Source organism: Bombus pyrosoma, linkage group LG5 (genome assembly GCF_014825855.1).
Source record: "Bombus pyrosoma isolate SC7728 linkage group LG5, ASM1482585v1, whole genome shotgun sequence".
In the NCBI taxonomy this organism is placed as follows: domain Eukaryota; kingdom Metazoa; phylum Arthropoda; class Insecta; order Hymenoptera; family Apidae; genus Bombus; species Bombus pyrosoma.
Window position 1 is genome coordinate 11,619,643 of NC_057774.1, and position 10,334 is coordinate 11,629,976.

General features: G+C 37.7%; 1 protein-coding gene across 7 annotated transcripts in view; it reads left to right on the plus strand.

Annotated features, from left to right (window-relative positions):
• The window catches only part of LOC122567758 (hemicentin-2-like), a 504,101-nt gene that overhangs the window by 439,031 nt on the left and 54,736 nt on the right, over positions 1-10,334 (plus strand). For all 7 annotated transcript variants that reach the window (XM_043726708.1, XM_043726709.1, XM_043726707.1 and 4 more), the window contains 3 exons: positions 2,664-2,867; positions 4,653-4,804; positions 6,211-6,355. In XM_043726708.1, the coding sequence (XP_043582643.1) occupies positions 2,664-2,867; positions 4,653-4,804; positions 6,211-6,355 (501 nt within the window). The remainder of the gene's footprint in view (positions 1-2,663; positions 2,868-4,652; positions 4,805-6,210; positions 6,356-10,334) is intronic.

The window sequence follows — 10,334 nt, forward strand, 5'->3', positions numbered from 1 at the left end:
AATTATTTATTCACCTCACCAGTGCATCAACTACTTTGCTGCTTCACGTGTGCTTCTCTCGAAAGCAAATATGATTACTATGTAGTAACTCTTTCGCGACGCTGTATGTATACTGTGTTACGGGGAAAAAAAAAAAATGATCGCTTCTACAGTATTAACTAATGATATTAATAACAATAATGAACAAGTTACAGTTTATAGATTATAGATTTCTTTCTTATAATTGTACAATTTTACATTGAATGAGATAATAGAATAGTTTGTTATATGCAAACTTCAATTGCGTGCATGTAAAATTTAATTAAATTTATTGTACCAAACTTATATTGCAATATCTATTTAGTACTAATAAGTTCATTAACAATACTGTTCCAATTATGCAAGAGTGTTTGCATAACGAAATATTCTGCAGAATCAAAAATATTCAAACCCAGTAATCGTATAATCAGAATATTAAATTTCATTCACAAACATCCAAAAAAGACTCATCTAAAAACAAGTGAAACATTCAACGTCGATGATGAAAATACCAATTGTACAGCATTGTGCGCGCTCCCGCGATGAATCGTAAAAACTGTTAGATACGATCTTGCAACCAATACCCACCTACCAATCGCACAAATCGCAAAGGATTAAACGCATTATGAGATGAAAATTCGACGGGATGTTTCATCGGGACGTTATCGAACCGTTCGCCGCTCATAGTTTGCGCAAACATGTTCGCTATCTGGAAATACGTCGATACGCTGTTCGATATCATTCTTCGCACGCCTCTTAATCATCTCTGTGGCCGTATCCACCTGCCTTTTCCAACTCTGCCTGTTCTATTATCTCTTGATTGAGCCAACACGTATAAACAAACGGCAAGCAACAACAGCAAAAGATTAAAACTCAAGCAAAATACGCAGAAGCATGGTGAGAGATCCGGTGCTGTGGTCTCGATACGGAAAAGTATCGGACGCAGATTTGAAATTCCTCTTTCCAGCGGGGTCGTTGATATCTGCGTCAGTCTCCTTCTTTATCAACAGGGAAAAAAGAGAAGAGAGAGAGAGAGAGAGAGAGAGAGAGAGGGAAAGCAGCGCAAATACGGGTAGCGCGTACGATATATTTTTCCTACCTGTTACGAGTAAAAACTGGAAATGAATCATTGGTTTTGCAAAAGCTCGTTGCGGGGAGTGAAATGCATACTTTGAATACTTGGCGACTACCTATGAAGAAATTTTAATCTGTTAACTGGACTAATCTTGCCTTTCAATTGGAATTAAAAACTCATAAGTGTTAATTTTTAATTAAATTCTCTTTCTTTTACAAAAAAATTTTAATACAGACTGTAATGAATAGACTGTGGATCTTTATGCAAATTCATATTTTTGTGAATATAGTTAAACAAGTAAAATTGCTCGGTTATTTTATATATTTTTTCATATCATCGCATTTTCTGTAATTTTGCACTTTCAAATTTTCTATAAATCTTTTCTGTAAATCTAGTGATGACTTAGATTGACATAAACGTGAGTATAGACAGCCTGACATAATTTAGCTCGTGTCGGTAAATCTGTATCATACATGTCGAAAGTGATTTCCCAGTCTCTTTTAATCTTTCGCATTCTCCTATGGTGTTCAGTAATTTGGTGGCCAGGATGTCAAGCTGATCCTTTTGCAGTTGTTGATGTAACCTGCTGTATCTGGCGGTTTTTTCTCTTACAGCCGGTTTCTTTATTTATTTCTTCTGGTTGTACCAATCTGCCTTCGGAATGGCTCTCGACTTTTTGCTGTGCCATCTTTCTATTGATTTTATATTGGAGTTCGATACTCTGGCCCATAATTGGCAGGCGTACGTCCATATCGGTTTGAGAATATCAGTTTTATATATCAGCAGCTTGTTGTAAATTGTTTGCCGTGATTTTTTTGCCAATCAGCAACCGAAGTTTTCTATGTCTTTCGCTTAATTGTCCCATTTTTTCTTTTCTTTTTCTTTCTTTTTTCTTTTTTTTTTTTTTCGCGAATGTGCATGTTCCATAAAAGTTCTTTGTCTAAGTGTACTCTGAGATATTCCTTGTTTCCTGTTGTAGTAGTAGGTCGTTATTTAATTTTAAAAAGATTTGAGAAGATTTATAACAGAAAATACGATAGAATAAACATTTTCTTTCACCTGAACGTAACTACGATCAATCATCTTAACGCTATTGGCCGAGCAAGAAATAAAGAAAATATCCCTAAACATTCCTTACCGATTCTTCCTCCAAACGAAAGATTCCCGCAATATCTGAGAAATAACAACGCATTCCTAAAAATTCTCTGCCGAACCACGTTCCACGATCCACGAATTTCGCTTATCATCCTCTATATAACCTATACAACCATATACGTCTAAATAACTGTGGTCGCTGGAACATGCACGTATCAGCAAACTGATTCGATTAGAAGCATAGCTGCGAACGAAACGTAACAGAACGCCAGTTCCAAGATAAAAGGAAAAAAGTGAACGAATACTAACAAAGAAAGGATGAAAGAAGAAGAGGTAAAAAATGGAAAATGTATGGAATTTTTATTGAATCCGTTTTTTACGCGTTCGACGAAAGATACGAGTGAAGCGAGGCACGAATCGTGGCAAACGAAAGCACCGTTTTCCAACGTCGTTCATTCTGTTTCGTTTCGAACAGGTCGGCCACAACCACGTGTGACGTGGTGGCAGGAAAATGCTCTCCTCGACGACACTTACGAAACCGTCGGCACTAAGAGGGTACGGAACGTGCTGCGATTAGAAAAGCTGGGTCGCGAACACCTCGGCGCGATTTTGACCTGCCAGGCGTCCAACAACAACATGGTCACTCCTATTTCCAGCTCTGTCACGCTCAATATGAATCGTAAGTAATTTTGATACATCATTAAAAGTCATAATAGATAAAAAGATTTATCAGAAGCGCGCAAATATTCTTCATTCTAAAATACGAGCATTGTCCAGAAAGTATTACGCGTTTACGTACAGAAACCATATAAAACGATGGAGCGCGCTTATAGAAGATCGCCTAGCTTCATTCATGTATCAACATGAGTCATATTTAGTGTGAAGTAGTTTTATTTGCGTGGCCCGTACCGAGCGCGAAGTAAGCCTGCACCTGCCAACCTCCTCGGGTTATCGTGTCAGCATTTGACCGTAAACAACCACTACCCCCACGAGTTCAACACCAGACAGCCGAGAGCGGGCAGGTGGGGGGACTTAAACCCCGGCGACTGATCTCGGCCCCCGTAGTACCAATCTAGATCATTAGCGAGACTGTCGTAACTGACACTACGGCCTTCTCACTACCACTTGAGGCCCGTGTAAGCTCCGGTAATACTGGTAGGAATTCGCGTAAGCGAGGCCCAGTGGCGAAACTCGATAAAGGCCGAGACCTTGGTCTTGGGACGTTCCCCGACGGTCCCTCCGTTGTAGCTCGGGTCCGTGGGTTCGCCGTACCCAAATGACACACGTAAGCGGGATACAGCCATTAAACGGGTCACACCAAATTTTGCGTTCAAATATTTAATATCGTCGTATAATAATATTTCATATCGCACGTTTAAAATGGCAATGTGTCCAAGTGCGAGAATTCAATAGGGACAGAGAAATTGTACGTGGTCGTAAGGATTCGTGCTTTTATTACAGAAGAGCTCAGGAACGTCTGCGACTTCGTTGCAAATGATACACGATTCGAACGAGTCAGATTACCATTTTTTTTTCTTTTTTTCTTTTTTCTTTTTTTTTTTTTTTTTTTTTTTTTTTTGCAAAACTTAAAGACCTTTTGGCTCGATAACGCTTCACAAGAAACAATCATTTAAAGGACTGTGTAAGACGATGGTTACGTAAACTGACGGCGGAAGTGTATGACGAAGGTATTCAAAAACTCGCATAACGTTACGAGAAGTGTTCAAACAGGGCTGTTGGTTGTACTGAAAAATAACATAGTATATATTCTAAAGTTACAAATACAGAAAATTTTTTAGAATGCATTTGTATTATTGTTATTTCAAAACAGTGTTACTTTCTCGACGACCCTCCTGTATGTGAAATATATAAAATACATGTTCATCATTAGAAATCTTAATACTGAGTGGAGTACAGGATGTATAGAATATGTATCTATGAAGTAGATATCTAGAATATGTATACAATAACACGCGCCATTCACAGTGCCAAAACAAATGAAAACAGGAACCGTAAACCTGAAAACACACATTTCCATCCACCAGCCACACAAAATCCAATCTCCTAAAAAGAAAACAAAACACTGCAAAAAAGAACATCCACTACGCTTATTACTCCGCCACGGCAAACAGAATTTCGAGCGAAAGTCAATTCCGTCATCGAACCAACTTCTGGTAGAGAAAAAAGAAAAAGTACTCTTAATGAGTACTGCTCTTAATGAAACCGAGATTCTATCCTGCTTCTCCATCAGAAGGCAAATGTTTAACAAATAATTGAACAACGGAGGCTGCTAAAACCGTGTTCCATACTGGAAACTTTCGCAAAATGGTTTCCATTAACCATGGAACCATTCGAAATGATTGCTCAAACACTCGACAGGCGTCCATAAACGCGGCGGAATCTTGCCCTGCAACTGATAGTTCTTTCGAGCAAAGAGGGCTAATGGATGGTACGCGTGTTTCAGTGAAACCATTGTGGGTCCGCATGCAAGGAGAGAATCGTCCATTTAGCGCAGGCACCACGTACGAGATCGGCTGTGAGATAGTTGGAGCGAGACCAAATCCGAAGATCACGTGGTCGAAAGGAAGTTTGATGCTGAGGAACGCCAGACAGACGGTAAAATTAACATTTTCAAGGTGTAATAAAATTTAGAAAATAATTCTAGCGAAAAGGGAGAGAAAGTATGTAAATATTAAATTCATTATCGTATCATCATCTAACGATACTAATCTCGTCAATGGCTACAAAACATCATAGTTGTACTTTAAAAATAATCAAACACTTGTAGGAAATTTTTATAAATACATTATGTACATTATACGAAATATTTTAGAAAATTACTATAATGGAACGAAACATCCATCAACATGTATCAACATGTAACATGTATCATGATTATATTGGAAAAGTTATATTGGAAGCTACAACGTACTTAGTGCAAGTATATATTTCACAGATACAGAGACGACGAAAGATTTGATGCAATCAATTGTTCATTACATTAATAAACCTTAATATTCGTTTGAATAATCTTTGACATTCATTATACGCTTAAGACGACTATCATGCCATATACTAATTTTTTCCTGAATATGTGTGTACAATAAATATCTTGTGATTTCTGTATACATTTTCACATTGCTTCAAATTTTACCAATATAATCATGACAGTCGTATTTCATTACGGTACTAGTGAAATTTCAAAGTGTTTTACACAACATATTACATTACATGACAATATATAAATAAAACTTTCCTACGGTAACTGTTCAAATACTTTCACGAGTCATTGTAAATATACAAGTATACTTCAGTGCCATCCAAAACCCAACAAACACTCCTTTCGCTATCTTCGAATCATCCAAACCGAGCAATATTTCTCTCTTATAAAAATTCCCGTTATACCATCACCTAAGAGGTGTAGTAAAAAAAATTGTGACAAAGACACCGTGCAGAGCCCAACAAAAATTCCTTTCACTACCTCCTAATCGCTCAAAACATCTTCGTCTACTATCCCAGCTCTGCGATATTTCTCTTCGATAAAAATTCTCATTATACCATCACTTAAAACGTTAAACACAAAATGAGATCCACGAAAAAGTCCGATGCAACAGATTCGGGCTTCCAGATTCGAGGCCAAAGGATTTAATTACACTATGAAAAAAACATGCTCTCGTGTTCAAGAAACTCTCTCTCTCTCTCTCTTTATGTGAAAGTCTGTTCCGCAACTAATATTTTGCAAGCGGCCGCGCAATTTCACCGCGAAAAGCAATCATGCTAAGTCTCTAGCCTTTGTCCTCTCTTTTACACACACACACATACACTTTCTCTCTCTCTCTCTCTCTCTCTCATTCTTTTTTGCACTTTCGTTCCCTGGGGGTTCGACTTTCGGCGTCCGTCAGCTTCGACTTCCCTAAATCAGCTTCGCGGCCAGCGTTTGTTTTTTCTAGCGTGGATATAGCTCAACGATCAAGCAGACCAGTTCGGTAAACTGTTTTAAATTCATGAAAGCCATCCCACAGATGAGCCCCGACTCCAACGTCACCACCAGCATTCTCACGTTCGTGCCGACTATCGAGGACGCTGGCAAGTTCCTCTCCTGCCACGGCAGCGTGCCGGATATCCCGGATTCCGAGATGGAGGACGGATGGAAGCTCGATATACACCGTGAGTGTGTTTTCATTGAAATTTCATAGTGACGATCTACGTCACGGAGTGGAGGTAAACGTCTCTCGGCGATATTTTCTTCCACGACAGGTGGTGGTCGCACACCTACCATGAAAAATAGAGAACGAGTAACAAGACAGTTTTCGATCAGCTGATTTTCAGAGATAGGTGTTGTGTGCGTCTTTTGGGCTTTGAATGGAATATTTTCTGTTTGGTTGCGGGGAAAATGGAATTTTTAGAGTAGATTTAGAGTAGAAAGGGACCTGTCGTGCTGTCGTCAATCACTATCGTGCCAAATAATAATTCCCTTTAACCCCCCTTGCATTAACTATTATGCTTCTTGTATTTGCAAAATCCCAACATATATAAAGTCAACGAATATTTACTAAATTAAATCGTATAAAGACGTAGGAAGAGAATTAATCTTATAAAAACAGACATACTGTATATTTTTTCGATTCAAATCGAAATACAGTACTCGTTTCCGTCGTTATTAAATTGCCTATTTCATACTACGAATATAACTAAACAAATTGAACTTTTTTCAATTATATTCCTAGCTCGTCAATTACATTCGGAACTAAGAAAATCAACATTTTTAATTATGTCCAGTAAAATATAATTTTGCACAAATATTCACAGTTCATCGATGAAACATAAAATACTAAAATACTTTCAGGACAGGCTAATTATAAGCTCAATCCTAATTTCCCTGATCTCAATTCAACGCTGCAAAAAAAGAGCAAAACTGAATCAAAGGAAAGCGAGTGTTGATTAGGTAAAATTGTAGAACGGGAGAGGAGAGACGAGACGGGGAAATTTGTCAACAGTGTCGAGGACAGATCTAGAAATCTGTCCGATTGGTTTTCCGACGGGGAAAAATTTGGAAATGCTTCGATCGGGTTTTCAATCGCAATGTCTAGTCTACGAGGAAACACGGCCGCCATATAGCTGTCCAATAAAAATGAAATACGGTTGATGAGCGATTTATTGCGCCGCGTCGTGGAACGTAATTTAATTCGCCTAATCGATACAGAGCAACGCATTGACGACCGATTGTTTCGAGTGGTGAAAACAGCTTCTCCGAAGTTTGTCTCGTCGACGACAAGCCGGGAACTCTAATGCGAAACGCGTGTCGTCACGGCCATCTATTCTTCCAGTCAACTTTCCATGGTACGTAGTTTACTTGGATTAATTAAAAATTTTAATTAATTCTTTCGAGGCTTCGCAGACTGCACCAACTGAAAAGTTCAAGCCAGAGAACGATGATAACGTTGCTGCAGTATGCAGGGGAACGGTAACACGATAGTAAAACGTGAGAGCTTTTGAAAATGATTAACCTTAGAAAGTACAGTGTGATGTATAATATTTCATAGTCGGGAAATGAAAGAAATGTAATCCGTTATTGTATAGGTAAGATAATAGAATGAAATATAATAATTGCGAGGAAACTGAATAATATACGCGATATCAAATTTCGGCGGTAATGTTTATAATGTCATGTGAAATGTCAAAGATTAAAGTTTCGACAATGCAAATTGAAAATATCGAATATTCTTAAGATTTGTAATCTGTGATTCAATGTTTTTTTTTTTTTTTTTTTTTTACATAATCGCCTTTAATACTCGAAGCAGATATTCTACGAATAAAGAAGTTACAACAGTAACAATAAAAGATAGCAAGCGGTATATCTATATATATTTGGAGAAAATTGAGATTAACAGTTTCAATAATTCGAATTGAAAATTTCACCCATTCCTGACATTTTTTAATCTCTAATTAAACAGTTTTTATTAGTGGTTCTTATTAGTGGTAGTAGTTTTTAACATACACGAAGCAGAACAAAGAAATCGACAATGATAATAAAAGGGGTATATAGAAGGCAGAATATCTGTAGTATTTTCCGACGTTCTTCTCGCCATTTTTATTGACAATGCACGAGTTCTATTGTTTTGCTATCCATCCTATTACCACGGTAATAGATATACCACGGTAAAGAGCGCTTCGAATCTCAAGCAGTTAGATTGCCGCGATCGATGCATTCTCTCGCATTCGAGTCTTCCGTTTTTAGACGTTTCTTTCGCTCATACAGCCTTGTTCTGCATCGAATAGTCATCCTTCTGTAAATTTCCGCTCCGCTAACACCCACGCCACTTAAGAACCTGACGACAGCACACTATTCCCCCGATGTGCAATCTTACAGTGGAACAAGCTTCTTGGCAACCAACCAGAACAACTATAAACAAAACATAAACGCTCAGACCAGAAGCATATCGATGCCAAGTATTTAAAAGAATATTTCCAATGTACTATTTAACAGACCATTTATTTCGATCCCTTCTCCTTTCTTTTCTATTTTAATCCACGAACACTCTAAAACGTACAGAAAGAGCTATTTGATATTTCTCTGGAACACGAGATTTAACAGGTAAATATTAATATCTGCCGATTACAGAAAATTTTTCATTTTCTTCTTCCTAGAGACGAAACAGAAAAATATTCATTTCGCTTCTCAGTTGGTTGGCAAACGTCAATTTAATTAATCAATCGATGATAGTAAAAAATGTTTTAAATGTTCTGTAGATCTTTCAACTCAAAATTCTATCAGCTCATATTATTTTAATTAAATTCCATTAAAATGTAGAACATTATATTACAGTTTGAAAAAAGAACCAGTTTCTTGATAATCTTCTAAAAGAAAAGTGGTGGGTATATGTTCTGCTAATTAAAGAACGAACTTTAACTAAGAACAAATAATTGTTACAAAATTAAATTCTATCAAATAGTAAGATATAATATATCTAGCGTCTTTAATTTGAGAAAGCGAAATTTTTACTAATCCGTCGAATGACAAATATCCCCCGTCTACTTGACACGATTCGTGCTCCTTATTTCCTTTGCCACCCTCTCTGAGCATCCGTAAACGCGCGTTTCAGCGTCGAGTCGTCTCAAAGGCCGTCGAAATCACGTTCGCCTACCGAAATTAAAAACTCGCGTGCATCATCGGCGTCACAGAGACGAGGAAAAAAAGAAGGGGTTGGGGAACTTATTTATCCGTTGGGTTTCTGTCGAGTCGAGGCCCGCGTACTGACTTTACACTCGATATCTCGCTCTCGCTATTAGTAAGAAATCCGCTGCTCCCTCGTGACCGTTCGCTCGATATTATCGTTTCTTCGTCGTTGAAACTCGAGCAAGAACCAATGAACGAACGAACGAACGAAAAACAACGAGAAAGCAAAATGAAAAAAAAAGGCGAAGAGAATAACAAATAAGAACGATAGAGGGGATGAAAGAAAAGGGGTAGTAAGAGAAGGAGAGGGTAAACATGTGTGAAAGAGCAGCCGCGATAACGATTTACGACGTTCGCCAGCCAGTTCTTGCTTATGATTTCACTCGACCTCGGTTCTCGTAATGCGAGTCCATCGAACAAATCCGTTAATTCCGCCGCAAGATCCCGCGCCTGCAATAACGAGTAAATTTTTCCTTATTCCTTCCCGCCACCTGAAACCACCTCCCCGTCTCTGTGTTATCGTCCCGCCCGCTGAAATTACCGACTGGCGCGATTATCGATGGAAAAAGAGAGTGGTTCAAGGAGAAAAGAGGAGATGATGGATTTCCTAGGTAAATGAGCAAAAAAGAGGAAAAGAAACTGGGGGGAAAAGCAGGATGGAGGAGAAAATATGTTAAAGCTTGATGCGAGGCGTGGTTTATGAGTTAGAAACCATTGCCATTTTTGCTATAGCGTTACAATTTAGAGTATTTAATGTCGAATTATTTCATTGGATTATCTCATGGTTTCCAAAATTTATTTTCATTGTGAAATATCGAAAATGTCATATCGTTGGAAATTTCTATTTTTCTTTTCTTTCTTCTTATTTTTTCCTTTTTCTTTCTTTTTTTTTTTTTTTTTTTTTTTTTTTTTTTTTTTTTTTTTTTTTTTTTTTTTTTTTTTTTTTTTTTTTTTTTTTTTTTTTTTTTT